Genomic DNA, 24,578 nt, shown 5'->3' with positions numbered 1-24,578 from the left:
TACACAGAAGCAAGTGAACCAGAGCTGCTGTTTCTTACAGCATTGGGGACAGAGTGCACGGGAAGGGTAGACACACCTACAGGATGACAACCTTGATACAAGTGCTCTATTAATATTCACCTTCGCATTCAACACAGCAATGCCAGGAAACAAGCTTTCAGAATTCAACCGCTTCTATTACTGACAACAAAATGTTTCCTGTCATTTTTAACATTTTATAACTGGACCTATATTTTGAGGTCTGTTCAGTTCTATATGGCAGCGAATCTAAATACAATAACAGCATCTCTAACAATGTTTCTGAGTCTCTTCAGTGTATTTTTGTCTTAAAAATACAGAATGCCAGGTTTGGTTTAATTAACATTTTTAAAAGGTGGCACTACTGTATTTACATACTGTTTAGATCAATTATACAGACCCCAATTCAACTAAACTAACTGCATTGTCAAGCTGATTAGTGTGATAAAGACGTTAACATTTTATTGCCTATATTACCCCAAAGAGCCGCCTCTGTCTTATATTAACTTCTGCTAAGCTGGGTAACACTGTAAAATATTGACTAGAACAAATCTTTACTTTATCAATAAATATATCCTATGACTACATCAAACTATTCTCCCTATAAATATATCTGTGAAACAGCTATTGATAATAGGTCATTAAAACTCATCATTTTTTATTTAACAATAAGACTTTTTATTTATGAAACCAATATATTATAAAAAAAAAATTAAAAAAACAACAGGCAACACTGTCCTAGTACCTGATGTAACATGTATATTCAATACATACTAGTGCTACTGTAGCTTATATCTGAGACTGTGTTAAAAAAAAAAAAAAAAAAACATCTTTCTTATCAGACAGTGCTGTTCCAAACGGATTGGTGTGATGAAGTACGGTCTGGCAGGTCTGCTCATATACACATGTTCCTAACGAGAGCTCCCACGTTAACTGCATGCCTCTGTCAGAACCATGATGAGATTACTATTAACACAGGCAATGCAAAGGGAACACATGTCAACAGTTGTGTTTACATGGAAGTGACAGTCTTTTCATTTTTTGGTCAATATTGCTCACAAAGTGAACTGATTATTGTTACCGCTGGTTCCCACGCAGTGTCTAAGTAAGACAGCCTCTTGACAAAGTGTGTTATTGATTAAACCACAGTGCTTATTCAATTCTGGATGTTATATAAATTAAATTGTAACACTTGATAATGGCAGATATTCTGTATGACTGAACAGCTCCTAATCCAATTCATTATTCCATTTCTTGCTTGTTTAATATCCTATTGTGTGCGCTCTGTATGATTCTCTGTAGTTGTTTCTGTTTAGATCAGCCTTTGCCAGGCTTATTAACTATTCCATTAGGTTGATCATAGGGAAGGGAGGTGCACCAAAGCCCACAGGGGAAGCTATGCTTCTCTATCCCACTTACACACTTTGCTTTGAGAACTCTTTTTTTGTGCTGGAATAATTAATATACACATAATAGAATTTACCCCATTTCATAGATTAATGAATTGTTAATTCTGGTGAGTCACCCCTGAAGGTAACAACTTTCCTTACATTATAATAAAGCTAAATCTCAATATATATATATATATATATATATATATATATATATATATATATATATATATATATATATATATATATATTGTTCTTAAATAAAATATGAATAATTTTTCATTAAGCGAGAGTTGCCGTCTTCATTCTTCAGTGGTGGAAACATCATACGAAATATTCTTTTTTCAATTGTTTGTTCCTGGGACGAAGCACCTTGTGTGTGTTGTAATTGATTGAGGCATCTTTGTAGCGCCGGTATTTCCATTTTCTACAATATATATATATATATATATACACACACACATAGTGAAAGATTTTGCTGATTTCTAAGGTTCGTAGCCCCTTTATACCTGGGTGTTGATTATTAATTTGAGAATTTTAAGAAAATGTTGAAAATATGACAATGCAGTTGTAAGTGCGGGTCTCTGGCCGGCGTAATAAAGACAACATTAAAACAAGCTTTGCATTAGCGGTAAGTTCACCTCAATAATAAAAACTGTGACGACTATTCTTCTCAGGAACTAAATCAGAAAGAAAACAACATAACAACATCCTGTTGATTTTATCTCAGTGATAACTCTTAATTATCCATTAATAATAATAACCGTAACGCACATCAAATAGCGAACCATGCACCCAGCCAATCAAAGCACAGTGAGGGAGTAAGGTTACAACCAATAAGGATTCAAAATTCCCTTAAAGAGCGTCATGAAGCGCGTCTGCGATAGCGAATGGAGGGTATTTTGAAACCAAAAAATAGAAAGAAGACAAAACCGCAAAGATTTTTAAAATGTCCAGCAGCCCAAGTGAAGCCGACCAAGCCCCTCAAGCAGCCTGGAGGGGGAGAGTGAATACGAAATTTAAAAAGTGACCTAGAAGCAAAATGAAGTTACATAATAAAAAAAAATTCTGTTAGGCTTGCTGAGTGAGCGAGTGACGGGGGAGGGGCGAAAAATGTAGAATCAGGAGTTTTCCTTGGCATGTATAGCTCACCTTGAGCCCCTTCACTGCCTTTATTATAAATGCTTTCCTGTTAAAAAAATATACAGAAGGTAAGCATTAGTATCTTAAACAACAATAACTAATTCTGTTTTGTTTTTTTTGTTGGTCCGCATGCGTACCTGTGTACCAGTTATGTAAACCCCTGTCTATAAGGCTTTGTCTGACCTGCCTGGCACTTGCAGCATCTGCAACCTCCACCACCAAGGCTTCAAGTTCAGCATCTGCTTCCCTCAAACCCTGTAATCTGTCCTCTGTAAGTTCAACATCCATTACAGTATCATATACAAAATAATGATATCATAACAAGTTTACTCATAAGGACACGTCAGAAATCTGAATTTCCTGGTAACCTGGGGTCCAACCGGACATATGCATACGGGCATGCCTGACATCAATGGAAAGCACAAAGCCTTGTGCTTTTAAATGACGTTAAAACCAGAACGCTATCAGTTGAAGGGACCGAGTAATAGGCAACAAACGAAACTTAGGAGCTGACTCATGTCACGACTCAAGCTTTAGTTTCGGTTTGCTGTAGTTTCGCAGCAATACATCATTGGAAAGCTCTAAATATGTACTTTCAAACAAGCCTTGAACCAGGAAGCTAGCTATTACTGTGCCTGAGATATTCACACGAGAAGGACAGGCCTGCCGATACACTATGCCCATACGGACCCCAAACCTAAAACAATCTGGGAAATTCAACCAGGCTACCAGGACTCGAAATATCCTTCGCATAGTGTAACAGGATGGGTGCCTGACAACTACCTAAAAGGAAACAAAAATCAAGTCACTAGATGCACATAATAACTGATACTAAAGCACAGTGAGGTTAATTTCCAATTTTAGCATAAATCCCCCCAAATTTTAAATCTGTAGTTTTATACCTAACATTTTATTAATAGTGTATATGTTACGGTAAAAGTTTCCATATTGGAAAATCTCAAGATTTACTGGTAAATGTCGAAATTTACCAAGCAAAGCAATAAATGTCCAAAATAAACATGATAGCACTTTACTTCAGACATTTCCTGGTAAATCTCAAGAATAACCAAGTGCCTTTACCAATAAGCTTTCGGTAAATGTCCAAAAAGCAAAATATTTCTTCATAATTCCAGACATTTACCACCTTACTTAACTTAAGAGTTACCAGATTTGAGCTTTTACTGAAACATATAGATGGAGTGCTAGCATGTTATTTTAGATGCTAGATTTCATAACACTGCATATGAGTATTGTACGGGTTTACCATGTTCTATAGTGCTAATGTACTGGCATACTAATACTTTAACAAAAATTGAAAATTGTATTAATAGAAATGTTATCGTAAATTTGGCAGTCGGGAGTCAAACAGCTTGATTAACATGTGGTGTACATAAAAGGAGGAAGGAACTGTGGGTACTGAGGTGCAATGATAAACGAAGAGGCTGCCATCTGCCCATCATTCAGACCATTCACGCCATTTAGACCATTCAAAAATATGCAGGAACATTTATAAAAAAAAACTAATTAAAACACAAAAGCCTAGCTTTAGAAAAATGTAAAAACACAAATTAACAATGCATTTCTATTGCTCCCTTGTATCTATATTAACAATGCATTTCTATCGCTCCCGCGTATCTATATGTTTACAAGTCGATGACGATCGTTATTTCCTTCATCTAGCAAACAATGATCCTTTTGTTCGGTTTATCTGATTTTCCACGAGAAAGCCAGCTACCATAATAACCTAGAACACTGGGATTTCTCCAGCACAGTGCATATTTTGCACGAAGAATGGCTCAAGTCAATGTCAGCTTCCTGCAACCCCAGTTCAGACTCAAGTGCTTTATTTTAAGAAACTGGAACCGCTGCCAAGCTACACTTCAGTTCTAAACTTAAACTCTATGGGGTCAATTGCAGTGTACCAGTGATCTGGTCCATATCAAGCAGACTATAATGTGGACTAGAAAATTCTGATTGCAGTGAACCAAACAGATTGAACCATGAAGAAATATTGAATAAATAATCTTATGGTGCATACATCCTGTATAAACACTACAGCTGACCTCTGCCTTTGATAATGGGTTTGGAAACAGTCTAAACGTTCAACACTTGGAAAACGTTTAAACTTTTAATTACTAAAATCCCCACTAAAGAAAAGCAGCAATCAGTAAGTAATACGATATAGTAAGATATTCAGGTCTTCCTGCGGTATTCAGTTTGAATTCATTATGAATTTGCGGCCATTATTTTAAAGTGTTACCAAGTAGCCTGTATACTGTAGTAACACAGCAATGCCACATATGGTAGTGTAGTTACAATGCAACAATGTTTAATAATAAATTCAAAACATTATTTATGTACTTTGAAGTACTGTATGAAGTAACTGTATAATCATACAAAAAGGTATATGCACTAATTAATGGTTGTAGATTTGTATGTGAGATAACTGCATGAGCTTTTATGCAGGACTAATTTAGAGAAGAGCTAGAAAGCTAAAATGAATTAGAAATCTAACTGCATGGCTTTACAAAGATTTTAAGCTATGAGAGAGGCATGGGCTTATTTATGAAACCAACAAAAAGACTTAGAGAGAAAGCAAAAATCGATTTGAAATCTAATTACAAGACATGCAAGTATAGTCCCATGCAGAAATTTGAGTCTTAAATTGTGCTTGTTTTTTCAGAACACTGTTCTAATAAGGATTTGGAGTGAAAAATAAAGGTAATGTTTCCCTTGTGTGCAGTAGACAGCATATAATGCAGGAGAATACATTGGAGGTATGAAAACAGACAATTAGGTAAAGGGGTTAAACTCATTTTAGCTAGCTGGGGAGATCAAGCGGTGGCTTGTTCGCAATAACTGCACGGGACCCTCACAAAGAACTCAGAAATACTGCTCTGACCTTTTTCACACTGGCCACTGCTAATATGAACAGATATGACACTATTGATTTTCTTGCAAAGGCTGAAGATAGAATTTTCCTTGTGCAATAATTCCTGCCTGTGACATCTTTCAATTACATCTTTCACTTGACACCGCGGTTCACACTGCTAGTTATATTGCACCTGGCCCCTGACAGTGTTGAATCATTACCCAAAAGGAGATGGGCTCGATTATTGTGTCATCTCATCTATGTAGGCTCGCTCTTGGGAGTCTGTAAGGCACGTGAAAGGTAGTTGTGCTGACCGTTAACCCCAATACACTGCACTGTAAAAAATACATGCTTTTCAATGTTAAAAGAGGATGACAGCTCTATCAAAAGCACTAGAGGTCAAATAACCAAGTGATAGCTTTTGACTACCAACAATCCCAAAAAGAGAAATCTTAACTCACATTTACACTTCCTATAAGGGTTTGATTAAACATGCATTTTTACAACAAACATGAAAGACTGGGCTCATTAAAATAATTGTGCAGAAGAATCTGGACATTTCAAATAATAACACAGTGCTTTCAATGCATTGATTATTGTCAAGCATTACCTGGCTTATTACTTGGTTGCTGATTGTACCGATTAAATAATCTTCAGAAAATGGATACAAAGCATCTAGGATGTTGTTAAAGACAGCTTGAAATATACATTTTGTAATCATATGATGGATTATTAAATACAGGACTGTTGTTTTTTCAGCACACAGACAGACTGTATCAAACTTCATAATTCTGTTTAAAATGACCTTTATTCACCAAAAAACCCTGTTGATCTTCCAAGCACAGTCCTATGGTCACTTAGGACTGTGCTTGGAAAAATGATGGAAAAATATAATAATACCTAATATTCTGACAAGAAAGGTAATGCTAGTTTTTGGCCAAATTGTCAAACCAGATAAATATAATAGCTAATGATGAAACATGCAGATTAAATGTATTTAAACAGTGACAAATCTCTGTTTAAATATATAATTAGTAGCATTTTTTGTTTACTTTTAAATATTCACTCACAAGACTAGATTCAAATGACTGTGCTATTTAGATACGCCACCGTTCAGATCAGTTGAATAGATCCAGTTCTATTTAATTAGGGTTTACTTGGAAAATGACACAAGTAAATGCTGTAATGGTTTTCACAAAATTGGGATTTCATCTCAAAGTTTCCAAGAGTTCCAAGAGGCAGAAGAATGTTTAAAAATCTATTGCCAGCATTCCGAGCATTAACGGGAGGCTCTCCAGATTCTTAATTAAAAGAGCACCCTTCCCCAGGCAGTTTTTATTGTGTCACACCTGTTTAGGGCTGGACCTCATCAAATTAAGCAGCTTTAAAAAGATGGACTGTATTATAAGCAGGGGTTTAAAATAAGTGAATTGAAGATATAAAGAGTTTTAGTGTACATAATAACATCATCAACAGAGTGGAGAAACAGTTAGAACCCCAGTTTCAATAGTGTCGACAATATTAAAGAACGGAGCAGTGCAGATTACTTACCTTACCTTTTTAAGTTATAAATTAAAATTATGCAACTAGACCTTAGATTAAATACCTTGTATGTTTTTTTTTTCAAATTTTCTAACCTTAACAGGTGTATTGCACTCATTTTGAAAAACACATTTCACTTTGGAGTGTAATTGGCCATGCTGGTCCACATACAATGTTTTTATGGGAGAAGCTCTGAGAATAATTTGCTCATTATTATTTGCGCTTCCCCTAACTTCCCATTAGATAACCCTATCTCTAAAGTTCTGTTTTTTCAGATGTCTAACATTCTAGACAGATAGATAGAGCAAGCTATGGGAGTATTTATTTGTATTTAGGAGTTCAAAAAAACACACTTCCTCTTTCTATGTTCTTGATGGGAAGATTCCTTAGTGAGTGAAATCAGAATTAAAATGGTCCTCTAATAAAAATAACAATACAATGGTTGTATATGGGGCCCCAATTTGTTTCTATTAGACTAGATTCTCAAAGCTCTTTTCTCCACTGGCAGTAGCACTTATTTTTTCAGACAACTAAAATGCACCTAATAAAGATACCTAGCCAGAAATAATCAATTCATCCTTGTAATTCAGGGTGTGTATAAGGAGTTGTAACTGGGGTTTCCTTGTAATTCAGGGGTGTGTATAAGGAGTTGTAACTGGGGTTTCCTTGTAATTCAGGGGTTTGTATAAGGAGTTGTAACTGGGGTTTCCTTGTAATTCAGGGGTGTGTATAAGGAGTTGTAACTGGGGTTTCCTTGTAATTCAGGGGTTTGTATAAGGAGTTGTAACTGGGGTTTCCTTGTAATTCAGGGTGTGTATAAGGAGTTGTAACTGGGGTTTCCTTGTAATTCAGGGGTTTGTATAAGGAGTTGTAACTGGGGTTTCCTTGTAATTCAGGGGTTTGTATAAGGAGTTGTAACTGGGGTTTCCTTGTAATTCAGGGGTGTGTATAAGGAGTTGTAACTGGGGTTTCCTTGTAATTCAGGGGTTTGTATAAGGAGTTGTAACTGGGGTTTCCTTGTAATTCAGGGTGTGTATAAGGAGTTGTAACTGGGGTTTCCTTGTAATTCAGGGGTGTGTATAAGGAGTTGTAACTGGGGTTTCCTTGTAATTCAGGGGTTTGTATAAGGAGTTGTAACTGTTTTTTTTTTTCCTTTCAACAGTTAGTACCAAACTTCAAGAATCTGGCCTATTTTCCTATGAAAACCTAAAATGTCCCAAGTCTGCCAGTTTGTATCTACACCTTCGTTATGTAGAAGTTAAATGATAGTAATGATAGTGGTTTTAAATTGCCTTTGTGCTATATTGGAATCAAATCATTCCTGGAGCAAAGGAAAATACTGAGGGCATCATAAATATATCATTACAGGAGTGACAAGGTATTAAAGGCATGCAGCAATTCCCAGTGTGGTCATTTTAAGATGGACATCAAATAATATACACAAAATGAACAGCTGTAAGGCAAATAAACTGTTCCCTTAACTATTTCTCTTAAAAATATCTAGAAATAGATTAACCGGCCTTAAGACATTGACCCCCATCCAGCGTATGTATAATGGCAAATGGAGAGGAGGTGAGTGCAGAGCATCCTTTAATAGGGATGTTATGCATGATTCTCTACTGTTTTCCTGCTTAGATTATTATTCTCCACTATTTCAGCAAATATAACTTCTGTAAAGACTCCCCAAGGCTGATTTACTGAAGTAAGGTGGGGAGGCGCTGTGCCCTGATGCCTGTAGATGAAGCATCATACACTGAAACCTGTGCAACACTAATATACTTCCCCATCTCACTTCAGAATATCTGTCTTGAAGCAGGAATAGTTATTAAGCATGGTCCATATTAATCTAATCAGAAACAGCATTAGAGAATCACAACATGATCATCTACATTTTCATAATATTACATTTCTTACCTGTATATACAGGTAAGAAATGTAATATTATGAAAATGTAGATGATATAAAGTCAATTTAAGCCACCGAGATACATCACACATTTAAAAAAGAGAATCTGACAGCTTCCTTACCTTTAGTTCTTTGAAGAATATACAACTTCTAGCCCACTCAACAATAGAAAACAGAGTCTGGTCTGCCATCCTGCACATGAGGCCAAAGGTGTTCAGTTTCTCATGCTTGTTTCTGCTGGCCTGCTCCTGTTGCAGGTAGGCTAGGATCTTATTCTGCACCTGAAGCTCATCTGGGTCGCAGCGGAGAAACTCCAAGATGAGGGTGGGGATACTGGGCGGGGAGCTGGTCTGGTAGGCATCAGGATAGTGGTAGCCTGCCAGGGATTCTGGAGAGCTTGTGTAGTGGTCAGGGTATTCAGACTTTATGGCTCGGTTGGGAAATGAGGCGTACTGGTAGCCAGGAAGCACACTGTGGTTCTGCATTACCATGCCAAGTGACGGTGGTCCATAGGGGCTGCGCTCATAGTCTGTGGGGGTCATTGAGGCTGGAGTGGTGGGAGGCATGCTTTTGGAAACAGTGTGAATCCCATGGATGTTGCCTGGCAGGGGGTAGTCCGTCTGGACTGGGGAGACCATCGGAGGGCTGGTCTCTATCTTAAAGCCGTTGGCTCGTATCAAGGCTTTCTTCTGCTGCTTGAGAGCTCTGTCCCGCTTGTACATGGGTCCGAATTTGTTTCTTCCCCCTCGCATTCGATCAGCGCGGACAGCTGGTCAAGGCAAAGCAAAAGATTTTTAAAGACTCAAGGCTGATATTTTGTGTAATATCCCATTATGTGAATTAGATTGGGTTTATTAAAGTATTCCCTTTAGAATATCCTAGTACATGTGTTCTGTGTGATTCTCAAAGCTGATATTTTGTGTAATATCCCATTATGTGAATCAGATTGGGTTTATTAAAGTCTTCCCTTTAGAATATCCTAGTACATGTGTGCTGTATGATTCTTTATTGCTGCTTCAGTGTTGCACAGGCTTCAGTGCACAATGCTTCACCTATAGGCTTCATTGCACAGTGGAAAGTGGAATATTATTCACCAGCTCAATTCTAACTTGATTCACCTTTCAAGAAGCAATGTTTTCTGGAATTGTTAGTTTAGCATGGCAAATAATTATAAAGCAGTTACAAAACTAGAGAATTATACAGAAGACATAATATATTACAGGCAAGAATATATTAGGTAAAGGTTCAAAATAGAATAGAATATGTTTTGTATTTGTATTTATTGTACATGCTATTTATTGTATGTACCCAATTGTTTCATTTTCTCCTGACTGCAGAAACAGCCAATTGTTTTTTACGAGGTAGCCTTGACCCAGCTATTTCAGAACCCATTTTAAAGCCAATCTTTCCCTCCACACTCCCCATGAAACACAACTATACAGTCACCCCTCCCTCCACTCCCCATGAAACACATCTATACATTCAGCCCTCCACACCTCCCCATGAAACACATCTATACATCCAGCCCCCCACACCTCCCCATGAAACACATCTATACATTCAGCCCTCCACACCTCCCCATGAAACACATCTATACATTCATCCCTCCCCCACTCCCCATGAAACACATCTATACATTCAGCCCTCCACACCTCCCCATGAAACACATCTATACATCCAGCCCTCCACACCTCCCCATGAAACACATCTATACATCCAGCCCTCCACACCTCCCCATGAAACACATCTATACATCCAGCCCTCCACACCTCCCCATGAAACACATCTATACATTCAGCCCTCCACACCTCCCCATGAAACACATCTATACATCCAGCCCCCCACACCTCCCCATGAAACACATCTATACATTCAGCCCTCCCCCCACTCCCCATGAAACACATCTATACATTCATCCCTCCCCCACTCCCCATGAAACACATCTATACATTCATCCCTCCCCCACTCCCCATGAAACACATCTATACATTCAGCCCTCCACACCTCCCCATGAAACACATCTATACATTCAGCCCTCCCCCACTCCCCATGAAACACATCTATACATCCAGCCCTCCACACCTCTCCATGAAACACATCTATACATTCAGCCCTTTCCCTCCACTCCCCATGAAACACATCTATACATTCAGCCCTCCCCCACTCCCCATGAAACACATCTATACATCCAGCCCTCCACACCTCTCCATGAAACACATCTATACATTCAGCCCTTTCCCTCCACTCCCCATGAAACACATCTATACATTCAGCCCTCCCCCACTCCCCATGAAACACAACTATACATTCAGCCCTCCCCCACTCCCCATGAAACACATCTATACATTCAGCCCTTTCCCTCCACTACCCATGAAACACATATATACATTCAGCCCTTTCCTTCCACTCCCCATGAAACACATCTATACATTAGTCCTCCCTCCACTCCCCATGAAACACATCTATACATTCAGCCCTTTCCCTCTACTCCCCATGAAACACATCTATACATTCAGTCCTCCCCTCACCCTGATAAAACACATCTATACATTCAGCCCTCCACACCTTCCCATGAAACACATCTATACATTCAGCCCTCCACACCTCTCCATGAAACACATCTATACATTAAGTCCTCCCCCACTCCCCATGAAACACATCTATACATTCAGCCCTTTCCCTCCACCCCAATGAAACACATCTATACATTCAGCTCTCCCCCACTCCCCATGAAACACATCTATACATTCATCCCTCCCCCACTCCCCATGAAACACATCTATACATTCAGCCCTTTCCCTCCACCCCAGTGAAACACATCTATACATTCAGCCCTTTCCCTCCACCCCAATGAAACACATCTATATATTCGGCTCTTTTCTCTCTGAAGTCATCTAAGTCTTCTTATATTTTCTTAAAATCTCATTACAAATGTGGTAATGTAGTTATAGCAACTAAAGGCTCTAAAATGGTTAAAAACATTGATTTATATTACAGCATTTTTCCTAACCTTTATCCTTTTAAAGAAACATATGTCTGCTTCCCAGAACCATTCAAGAATGTGTCATGTTTACAGTGGAAACAGGTGCTTCTCTGTATCTCTGTATCTCTCTTTAAGGGAATATTGCTTTTCTTTCTTTTGCCCATTCCCAAAATATTCTGCAATTAACTGAATTGGAATCAAATTACAAGGATGTGAACCACTTTTGAGCCAACAGTAGGCTCTTAAGGATCTGAAATACAGTGATAAATTACATCTACTATGTATATCTAGTTACCTTTAATATCTACATTCTGTTGACCATTACACAAGGACAAGACATTCCATGTTACACAAACTCAGAATTAACCAATGAGCAGCACAATCGTGGCTGATAAAAGAACATCAGCCTTGTTTACGTATGGCATGCTACATGCAGCACATGCACAGTACACATACCTGGTACTGACTCATTAATATAGTTCAAGAAGATCTATAAGGCTGTGTGGTCCAGTGGTTAAAGAAACGTGCTTGTAACTAGAAGGTCCCCGGTTCAAATCCCACCTCAACCACTGACTCATTGTGTGACCCTGAGCAAGTCACTTAACCTCCTTGTGCTCCGTCTTTCGGGTGAGATGTAATTGTAAGTGACTCTGCAGCTGATGCATAGTTCACACACCCTAGTCTCTGTAAGTCGCCTTGGATAAAGGCGTCTGCTAAATAAACAAATAATAATAATCTATTTCTAATTGTGTCTGTTTTAGACTCATTCATATTGGCAAATATTAAATAAAATAATTTTCAGAAACAAAAAACAATCCTTTCCATTTATAATTCGGCAACCTTAAACATCCTATCTGAATTATCCAAAGGTGCTTTAAATGCAATAAGGCCCAACAGGGCGTCCGTATACGTCAAATACGTCAGGCATTGTGATGCGCGAGACCAAGTCGAGTGCCTCCAACCCCTGAGAAGTCTGTATATTCAACGCATATGGACGCCCTGAAGAGCCTTATTGCATTTATAATCCAGGTCAAACAGTGGATTTGAAGAAAAAAGATCATGTTCAAAGTGTCTTTTTGTGTTTTTCTGTAGCGTTTATAAACCGCTAAAAATACATTATTTTAAGTGACAAAGTCAGGGTGACAGTATAAAGACAGCGATTTTTATTTTTTTTTGCTATCTTCCAGTTCATTTAATTGTTCTTCATCCAAATCGGCATTTCTACTACTACTTTATGATTTTCTGCAGGTAATTGGTCACTTAGTTTCATAGTTACAGCTGTACATCTTTAACTGTAAAAGCAAGATGGCTACCGTCCGATAATTTAAATTCTTTGGGGCAGCGCAGTGATTTAGAATATGTGACAAGGCTCCAACTGTCCCTATCCATCCAATATACAGACAACTGGATCCTTGCTCAACCAATCACACTGCTTGTTTCACGTTCCATTGCCAGCCCTGGAAGTGCTGTTATCATTTAGCCTTGATGAATGTGCTCATAAAGGACAAAACAGCAAGAAGTTGAAGCAGAAATGTATTTCTGAACCTGCTGTATTGTGATACTTTGGTAAACCAGTGGTTTAAATTACCAGTCATTGAAAAAATATGATCACTCTAGGCAATAGCTATCTCTCTTACTAACCATTTGCTAAGCATAACGTAATTACACCTTATTTTGTGGTGTTAATATAGTAATTATTAATTATCTGACTAAAACTATACCACTAAACGTTTACATAATATAGTACCTGTATCTGGGTTGGATATGTAATTACGTTAATGTGTGGAGCTTAATTAAATCTCGCTTACACAACAAAGTGTAGACACTTTTAAATAATTGTATTGTGCTAATATCATACACACACACACACACGCACACACACACATATATATATATATATTAAACTTTTCACATGGATTGTCAAATGGTTATCACAGAACATAAAAAATAAAAGCACATAAGTAATATCATTAATAATAATAATAATAATAATAATAATAATAATAATAATAATAATAATAATAATAATAACAGCATTCCTACCTTCTAATCTCATTCCAACTGTCAGACACTTCTGGAACCGGCAGAAGGGACATCTTTTTCTTTGTGTTTTATCAATTTTACAGTCCTGGTTTTCTGTACAAGTGTACCGTTTATTATTCTGCACTGTTCTCTTGAAAAAACCCTAACAAACGAAAAAAGTCAAGTTATAAACAAATGCGTTTGTCATAAAAGGTTTACATTATTTAATCATTACGGCACAGTAATAACTACAGCCTTAACACATGCATATTAATAATAACATAATAAAATTAAAAGTAAACAACGAGAAAAGAAAACACATCTCCTTTATATGTATATGTATGTAATATACCTTACAACTTTCACAAGTCAGCAGGCCATAATGGTATCCTGAAACTTTATCACCGCAAACTGGGCACATTTCTTCCAGATCTTCATTATACGTGTAGTCCATCACCTTATACTGAACACCTAAAATAATACAAAATACAAAGCAACAACTCGGTAACTTGGAGTTGATAGCGAGGCTAGTGAGGACAGTCCGGTCTTCAAAAACAAACTGATTGAACGCTACGCGTTTGTTGTGTGTATAAAGCAATGCTCAGGGGTACCGTTACCATATTATTATTATGCGAGGTGACAGATCGATCACGTGTTTGTTTAAGCAGAAGACCAGCCCACCTATCTAAAAAATCAATAAAAAAAAAAAATACGAAATCGTTACTCAGCACTGTAAACACAACGTTAAAGACTGCGCATAAATCTCATGCAACAGTGTTTAAAAACACACTATTCATGCTTCAAACAATCAAAGGTAATAATCTTAAACATATTGTTTCAGTGAGGAAAGGTGGCCGATTCTATAAAATAATAACACTATCACGAATGCATGTTTTTTATTATTTACTGTATATTAACGAGATGTGGGCTCCGCATATTTAATATACAAATGATTATTAATAATAATAATAATAATAATAATAATAATAATAATAATAATAATACTTTTTAGTTGCAAGGGGTCCGCTATTTCGGATCATCCTATTTCGTATCAACTGTGTAAATCATATTGGTAAATTTCTTTGAATACTTTAACACACAACCATTAATTCCTATATCTTACTGTTTGTAAACGAAATAGCCGATATAGCCTAATAAAACAGTACAATAGGAAAACGATATAATATACGTGTATAATTAATAAAAACAGACAAAAAAATACAAACCAATTCAGCCCTTGAATTTTTTCAAATAACATAATTTTTTACTTATTTAAACAACTGAAATATTTTTTTTGTTCGTCACATACTTTCGGTTTACTGCTCTTTGCAACTAGGCCTGCCTAAAAGTCAATGTTGTTAATGTAGGTAGCCTAATTATGTTTTTGTTTTTTGGTTTTTTTTACAAATTAATAACAAATGTACATTTTACAGTAGAAAAAGGGTGGAAAAACGAGGCTACTAGTAAAAATACTACTACTATTACTACTAATAATAATCATCATCATTAAAGAAAAAGTCTCCAAAAACAGTAAGTTTTAATTATTAGAATTATTGTAAATAATATTCAGAAAGCTTGGGATTAAATTACATACATTTTAAAATGGTTTGCTTATAGTTCTTCATGGACTACACAAAGGGCATATAATATAATTTAGAATTTGTTATAATGATGATATCTAAAGAAAGAAAACAGTTAAACGGAAAACCTATATCATCAGAACCCTTTGTGACTTTCAGCGGGTGTGAAATCTGTATCCGCAAAGCTGCTGAACGTTGAAACAGCAATAATTGAATAACGGTCAGCAAACTGGTATGGCGTTCTTAAGCGCGCATAATTGCACCTGATTAAAGAAAAATAAAATAAATATACATATATTAAACCGCTAATGTGTATAACTATAACTACTGAGATAGTCTATAAAAAACAATTCATTTTGCATGTCGATACATCAAACTATTTAAAATGCTTACATTAGCGGATTATTGAAATGCAATACACAGTTTAAAATGAACAATATTATTCATTGCCAATTCTAGTAATAAGCCAACTCACCACTATGGTTTCCCACAGGCGGATCCTGGTTAAAATGTATATAATCCTCCTCTGCGTCTGCTTCGTTCAACATTAAGACTGCCGTTTTTTCCCGATCTTGTATAATCACTTGACCTATCCTACCTCGAATCCAGCGCCTCGTAATATCGGATTCGGACAACAAGTTAACTGTAAACTGATGTTAGAATAGATGAAAGATCTGCCTCTCCTCCCGTCTTATTTTAATGCACCATGTGCGGGTACAAAACATTGCTTACTATTTACACCTTTCAGGAGTCCTATTGGTGGAGAATATTCCGATTGACGGGCTGAAGATCCAATCTGAAATACGATTTTGTATTGTTATAGGCTTCGTATGGGCTACGTGCTGAAAGAGCCAATCACATTCTGCGAGGGGCGGGCAGTAATGTGTACAAAAAGTTCTCATAATAATAAGTAGATGAAAATGAAAATTGCTGCTATGCAGGTGAGCTCAGAGCGCCAGTAGAGACGGTTTCTCGTCTTTACCTATTGTCTAATATTGTCTATAATGAATTAACTTGAAGAAAAATAGGGATGTGTTCATTTTCTTTATGTAACTTTGTAATGAAATGAACAAGACGCACACAAAATCCAAGAAAATGCCACTCTTATTTTTGGAAGTTTATTTATGTGATGGTTATGTTGGTGTAAAATGTAAAACGTAGATAAATGTTCTAACAAAGGCATATCGTGTCAAATGGATAATTATTTTTCCAATAGTCGGTGCCGGTATTTGGCCTTTTAGTGGTTGCATAGCCTATGTCTATTTATTTATTCCATGAAAAAGACCACTGTGTAGACCTACATTCGTTCCTGTAACTAACGTTGCATTTTAACACGTCAGCAACCATAGAACCAAATGCCATATTTACAATATCTTTATTATGTTAAATAAAAAATATACACTTTTAAACTTTCTGCACCTATATTATACCATGCACAATAATGATAGGCTACTGAATAGAAAAATAAATAACAAATAGCAATTTGCATTACATATTGCATCTTCTGATGAAGTCTATATTAATTATTATTAATAAAATGTTGTACCTATCTTTCTTGATTCGATTTGTTGCCACTGTCGTAAATACACGTGTAGGTTTGGGAGGGTAACTCCTGATAAGCGATGCTGTCTGTACATTATAATCCCGGGACAAATGAACTGAAGGAAAGTGAAGAGAGTGTGTGAGAGAGATCGGGGTGCAAGTTTGAACTTCGCATTTTCTTTGTTTATAACTAGCCTATTAAAAGTCTATAGAAATAATCAAATATGTCGAGCCTGAAACGCAGAACGCAAATGATTAACTCAGCATTTTGGTTTCCGCTTTAGTTTTATTATACTTGATTGTTTATTTGCATATATGCATGTTCGTTTATGTCTCACGTGTTAAACACATTGACAAATATACAGACATTTTAAAAATGTCGCTCAAGTTAAAAAGTAAAAATAAAATAAATTATACAACGCCCAGTGAGTTCACTGAAAGAAATGTGAACATGAATTCAGTTTAATTTTCTTTTATTATCTTATAGGACATGTGTTACAGCAGTACAAAAATGCATTCTATTTCTTATTTAATAAAATTGTTTTTGGAAAATATCAACTTCCTAATGTTTTTACCTGTTTTGTTTATTTATTTATTTATTTTAATGAATTTTATTATCGGTGCATTTTTTTTAAATGTTTTGATTATTTGGTAAGTCAGAATGCCGCTCGCATGCTTATTGTTACCTCAATTGCTTTATCAGCCAGTGACATTTTTTTGACAGTAGTTTTGCAACACCACAAAAAGATAAAGGGCCCAATACTGTTTTTGTGAAAAATATAAATATGCCAATTATTATATACCATGTTAATTTTATTAATATTACTAATTTACGAAGTAAACAGTATATCTTTCCATGGTGTTTAAATAAAGGCGTCTGGCAAATAAATAAATACTACTAATAATAATACATAGGCTACTGACGGACTATGCTTTTGTTAATGTATTATGTTATTTTTCTGCACTAATGATCTCTTTAAAGTTTCTTCGTGAAGTTTCATTTTTTTGGCACTGCACTAATATGGATAACGTAAATAAAGCCCACAAGATAATAGACTTTAGCAATAGATTACACCATTTAATACCCAATATTACGTATAGGTCTATGTTTTCTCTCTGCATATAATAAACTCGATAGTTTTCATGACCCCGCAGTTACACAATAAGGGTTGATATTTTCTGCAATAAAGACTCACAGTATAGCCGTATAGGCTACGCTTCATCGGCACATTTCACATAAATATATCTTCATGTTATTATAGCCTATAGTGTGATTGTAGGGTGTTTCTTTATTATCGATTGATTGATTGATTGATTGATTGATCCCAAGATGCTAGAAAACAACATTCACTTGGAGTTCTGTGCCCGGTTTGAGATGAAGAGACTTGTCAACATAGTATATTGTTAAAATAAGTAACAGACTTCGCAACTGAAATATTTTATGGAATACGTCGTTGTAATCATTTATAAAATGACTTAAATAAAGCTATGTAAAGCCCATTTGGGTACACATAGGCTTTTAAAAGGAAAAAAAGTATACCTCAACAGATGGAATCGTGTACTTTCATTTTTAAAAATAAACGTCCTTATTTAAAAAAAACAAAAAACAATTATTCCTGGTTTTATTTAGGCTATTTATTTATTTATTTATTTATATACGTATTTATTTATTAACCCCATAAGTCGGCTGTGCTAAACTTTATATTTTTATAAACTAAATTCTGACAAAAGGCCTTGAACCCGCAGTCTTTATTTTGAATTCAAGCAACAGCACACAGTGTTTATGTGGCATTGGCTAGTCAAAAATGAGTTCTACTTTACACGATAAACGTGTTTTTGCTTGAGACTGAGTTTATTTATAATATAACGGTAACATTAACCTCCTCACCCGATTTTGCATGCATTCATTTATTTTATTTACCAGTTTATTAAATGTTCACTGTAAAATAAACAAATAAATACATAAATAAATAAATAAAACGTATTTATACTGTAAATGTACCTTAATATTGACATTATTTTTTATTTTTTAATTACGGTAAAAGTTCAATATTAGTGTAAAATACTTAAAATATATACGTGCCTTTAATAATACGGAAATATCGAATTAATCTACAAATACAGTTTTATTAAGTTAAGGTCATTTTACCTTAAAAAATACGTTTTTGTTTTTTTTTACAGTGTTTATCATTGATACAATGTCATTTCCCTGTCGTCTTATACAATATACTAATACGGTAGATATTTTAAAAACATTGTCATTTCTTTAAATTCACTTTGAGATTGAAACGCAGTATGTTGCTTTCCATGCTTCCATTTTTCGTATCGGTGTTGTGTTAAATATCATTAGCATGATCAACAGAAAAAGTAACACATACAACTTTCTATTTTTATTCTCAAGGTATCATTATTGTTTTTAAATGTAGAATTTACAAACAAACATTTTACCAACTGAATGAAATAGAACAATCATCTGGCTTCTTTTCTAAACCCCAGCAAAACCCTGAAAGATTTATTTTCTAATAAACCCAGTAAAACTCTGATAGATTTATTTTTTTAATAAACCCCAGTAAAACCCTCATATTTATTTTCTAATAAACCCCAGTAAACCCCGATAGAGCAGCTCTGCGGCACTTACTTTGATTGTGGGCGTCTTCCTTGAAGGAACTGTACAAAGTTAATGCAGACATTCTTGTGTGAACCCTCCAAAGTACCTTGCTTTTAGCCAAGCTTTTAGTGACCACTGCCAGATATAAGTAAATAATAGGAATACTAATTAAAGTGCTTTTAAAGAAAGAGTAAAATGCTTTTGAACTCTAGCTAGCCTTGTAGGTACTGCACTCCCTCTTGTTTTTTTAATAACTGCTGGAATATGTGTATGATTGGACTCCGGTCACATGCTGATGATAAGCCAGGCTAGTTAGGAGCAGACAGAATAGCAAATACAGATACAGTACAATACTACATGAAGACAGAGAAAGGTTCCAAGAACTTTTCAAAAGGATAAAAATTAAACAATTAACAATAATCTGTAAACTATCTTTAGACACCTCTGAAAGGGGGCTAAGCAGCAAATGACTACAACTCCCTCTATGGTCAAATCACAGGCATCTATAGCATATGCCCACAATGGAGATGTCCCATGGACACAACTGCAGCCATAGATTCACAATTGGGAATTTATTTCAAACTACTTGGAATACCAACATATTGTCTTGGTCTGATAAAAAATTGGTCTGTGGTATACTTTAAGTTTACTGGTACGGGCTCTTGTTGCAAACCAGACTAAGCCAGGAATAATAGTGAAACTGCTTTAAAATAAGACGCTCTGGCTTAAACATTTAGTTACAAGGTGAGCGAAGATTGTTAACGTTTTGGATGGGCTGTGATTGTAGTAGTAGTAGTAGTAGAAAAATGAAGAACGGACAACTTTTTAAGATTCAGAAGTGTAAAGCACCCCTGTGGCTGTACCACAGTGTAATCTTTAATTTGACCCTTGTAACACAGAAACACCACAGTCATTATACTGTATTTCATATTACTGATGTTTTTGGTATTATATTAGACTAAAGGGTCGTGTAAGTACATGGTAATAACTGTCTAATTACCAGGCTCTTTGTACGAGCAGGGTAATTAGTGAACCACATTGTGTTACTTGATTTACTTATGTGGTAACACCATGATACAGACCCGTACCAAGATGCTCTTTACCAGGGTAACCTAAATACAGAGAGCTTGGCACCTTGAGCCATAATACAACTTTAGTTCTCTGTCTATGGTTTAGTGACATGTTCTAGCACTGTTAGCTACAATTGGCATGGCTGCTTTTTTCTCTGTTCCACGATTCTGTCAAACAAACACCAAACCACAATACTACATTGCAGAAATGCAAGATTTTTGTGATATTAGATTAACACTTAAATAAATGAAAATATATTCTTACCTGTAAATTTGATTTATTTAATTTAATGATGGAATAGATCAGTTCCTTTATTTGTTTTTAGTTAATCCGCTCCAGAGTGTCTGTAGCCAAAGTCTTTTAAACTGTCCACATATAAACAATTATGAAAAACAAAACAGATAACTATACTTATAAAAATAACAGTACAAACTAGAAAAAAAACAATATGCTCGGATGTCAACGTTAGTAATGGTAAGTAAGAGTCCTTTGGTAGAAACGATTGAACATTTACAAATCAGCATTATGTTCCTCACTCAAGCGTACAAGACAGTAGCACACTGCGTCTGTGCAGGCCACAATACAGAGCCGAGTGGAGCCATGGCTTTTTGTCATGAAGACACCCAGATGGCTACAGCCTACATTTTTCCCAAGAAGCATTATAAAGAGTCTTCTTAGATAATTAGGGTTTCTGAAAGAAAACAAAGAGAGGAAGGGGGGGTTAAGTATGACATTTTTCTTCATTTTTCAGCAGCCTTTTTCAAATTGGCAAAGCCTTTTTAAGAAACGTTTCCTCTGTACACCCATCTCCACCAAATACACACCTAGGGAAACAAATGCTTAATCCAGTTCTGGATTCTAGGCAAGCTCGATATAACTAACAGTGTTACTACCTCTGTGTCATTGATTATTTAAGCACCATTGTGCATCCTCTCTATAGATGTACTTATATTATGCCTGTAATATAACAATAATCTCTCTGCAAATGTGTTTGTTCTGACATTAATAGATCGTTTTTTCCTTGGTACAGACCCATTTTGTTTTAAACACTCATTCTGACCCTATATAGCTGTCCTGACTGACACAGTTAACTTTAAAGGAAGTGCAATCAAAGGTTTAACATCCATTTTCATCCCTTTTGTTAGCATTAGCAATACTATCACTGGTTCCTCACTGTTGTGCTGCACCACACTGTAGCTAAATACACTTCCTTCCTCTTGGGACCATATCACTTTCTGTGTTAAAGGTTAGTCTTGTGAAGAATATAGTTTTAGCACCAACATGTTCATGATGATGAAATAAATGTTAGACCAAATCCAGCTGTATTGAAAAAACACCTCTCTTCTTTTCTGATAGGAATAAAACAGATAGCTGTATAAAATTAGCAAGGACAACATACCCCAATTTTAGTTAAGGCACCTCTATCCTTACAACGGGTTTTAAAATGATGAAATAACAAAACAATCAACAAGTGGATTTTGTCATGTTATGCAATGTTAGCATTAAATAGTTGCACACAAGATGGCAGCTGCATAATTAGAATTAAACTGTACAGCTTCTAGGTAGGACCCCTCGTGTTTGATTTAAGTATTTTTTGTTTCAGTGATAACTACTGCACGCACAGAATGTAAAAAGATAGGACAGTCTTTCAAGTGGATAAAATCTGAGACTGTTTCTGTTTGGAATCTGAGGTCAAACCGATCAGTCATTCCTCTTGGTGACAGGCTGCTGTCACATTTGTTTAACCAAACTGTACAGTGTGTTATTGCAAGATAATAGTAAACGAAAGTGAACGGCATTTTATAATTAAAACCACATTTTCTGTCGCTTGTTTATTTTTTGCATGTGGAGCACTTTGGGGTCCTTGAAATACAAGGCACTATAGAAATGTGAATTGTATTGTATTGTACACAGATTCCACTTGTCATATAAATCAAGATTATTTTCATTTTTGCGTTCAAACTGGATCACTTTTAAAATGCATGACAGCAAAGCCAAACATGCAGATGAAATTAAATTGTGAATTTAGTACTAATGACAGGCTACAATCAGGTGACACAAGAGCTTCCCCACAAGCAAGCACTGCTCACCCCTGCCCTGAGCACATCCTGGGTCTCTCTTAAGCAGGGCTGACTATTGGGCCAAATTGTGTTGTAGATTATTATATGGACAGATGTCTACTGGGGTCTAGGTAAAAACAGACAAACTCATTCTTAAATGTGGCCTGAGCCATATTCTAACCCAGGCCTCCAGAGAAGTGGTTATTTACGTGCTAAGCACACTATAGCATTTATTCGCTTTGTTTTTTACGCCTAACGTTTCACTGCGATTTTTTGTATTCAGACTGTAACCTGCTTAAAATTGATCAGTTTCTAGAATAAACTGAGATCAAACACAGCTGAATGACACTGTTCCATTACAGTAACACACGCTGAGATCGAGTGAAGCTGAAAGACGCTGTTCCATTACAGTAACACACTCTGAGATCGAGTGAAGCTGAAAGACACTGTTCCATTACAGTAACACACGATGAGATCGAGTGAAGCTGAAAGACACTGTTCCATTACAGTAACACACGCTGAGATCGAGTGAAGCTGAAAGACACTGTTCCATCTGGACTACTGTGCTATAGGTGTTTCATTGAGTGGCAATTACAGGAAATGTGTTTATTCAGGGTAAAACTCCTGGGATTGTAAATGTAAAATGCATCCGTGTTCCTCATGGTGTGTCCACAGAAAGGTTTCCATGTCTCTCCAAAAAGCAACAAGTTCCCAAAAAAAGAGAAATTAAAAGAGATAATATTTCATATAAAATGTAAGGTACATTAATTATGAATAACGATTCCTGTAGTGACATACTTTCTTTCAGCTAGGTATATTTATATCATCAATAGTGCTAAATGTAGAAATACTAAAAGAAACTTCATGAAGCTTCAATGACAAACATTTTGACGAAGTTTTTTTCAGTGTCTTCATTTCTAGTTGAACCTTTTATCAAATATTTTTATTTTTATTATTATAAATCCAATGTTTGCAAAAGATGAGTGCTGTGGTACCCCGACAATGTGAAGTACATGACTGTAAACATTTTGGAGTACACCATGGCAAACTACATTTCTTCTATATACATTTTTTTTTACATGAATAAAGCTAAAATACAGTAGTATATTAACATTACAAAGGTCTGCTTATACAGCTAACATCACGGTTGAGTCTAGTAGTAGTTAGTTCTCAAGATGAAAGGATTTTTATGTGTCATGTGACTTCTAGGACATGCCACAGGGAAAGTGACCAGCGCATGGTTTCAACCGAGGGACTGCTTTGATGAGAATTTTTTTCCCCTTAACATGTTGTAGCCTACTGTACATGCAGTATAAATTGTCATTGTGTCAAACTAAAACACTAAACACTTATGATGTTGCAACTTAAAGTTTCAAACAAATCATTAAAAAAAAAAAAACCTTTATGACTTTAAAGGTGCAGGACACACTCCCTCTTTGCTGTTAGCCCACAACTTGGCAGCAACAACACCCTGGCTGGTTGCCATAGCCATTCCTGCGCTTCCTTTCTATATGGCCCAGGACCCCTCTCCTACTTCACGGGGCTGAGCTTCTGTTCACGCCATTTTGTACCATGGGAACACACACTAAACAACAGCTGGAGCGTATCTGGTATGGCTGGATACTGTAGAATATTCGATGTGCGTGTCCTCTATAACAGACGTACAGAAGGTCATCCAGGTCAAAAACACGTTATTTAGTACACGGTGCAAATATTTAGTACACATATTGATTTGGACCAATCAGAATAAAAAAAAATAGTATGTGTTTGTGGCAATGTGCCCCGCCCCTGTGTGCTTATTATGTGTTGTATGTTGCGTGCGTGTGTAAATGTTGGTATAT

General features: G+C 36.1%; 1 protein-coding gene across 2 annotated transcripts in view; it reads right to left on the bottom strand.

Annotated features, from left to right (window-relative positions):
* LOC117422607 (nuclear receptor subfamily 5 group A member 2-like) overlaps positions 1-19,837 on the bottom strand; it is a 71,388-nt gene extending 51,551 nt beyond the window's left edge. The window contains exons 1-4 of one of the 2 annotated variants that reach the window (XM_058987156.1): positions 19,637-19,837; positions 14,229-14,347; positions 13,898-14,039; positions 8,994-9,640 (exon numbers count right to left, since the gene is read on the bottom strand). In XM_058987156.1, the coding sequence (XP_058843139.1) occupies positions 8,994-9,640; positions 13,898-14,039; positions 14,229-14,347; positions 19,637-19,688 (960 nt within the window). In that variant the 5' untranslated portion in view covers positions 19,689-19,837. Of the gene's footprint in view, positions 1-8,993; positions 9,641-13,897; positions 14,040-14,228; positions 14,348-15,931; positions 16,820-19,636 lie in introns of those variants that run through there. The other variant, XM_058987155.1, reaches the window with a different exon arrangement.
* Positions 19,838-24,578: the final 4,741 nt, after the last annotated feature.

Source organism: Acipenser ruthenus, chromosome 15 (assembly GCF_902713425.1).
Source record: "Acipenser ruthenus chromosome 15, fAciRut3.2 maternal haplotype, whole genome shotgun sequence".
Classification (NCBI taxonomy): Eukaryota; Metazoa; Chordata; class Actinopteri; order Acipenseriformes; family Acipenseridae; genus Acipenser; species Acipenser ruthenus.
The sequence above is the reverse complement of the archived record's forward strand: the minus strand, read 5'-3'. Positions and strand labels throughout refer to the sequence as shown.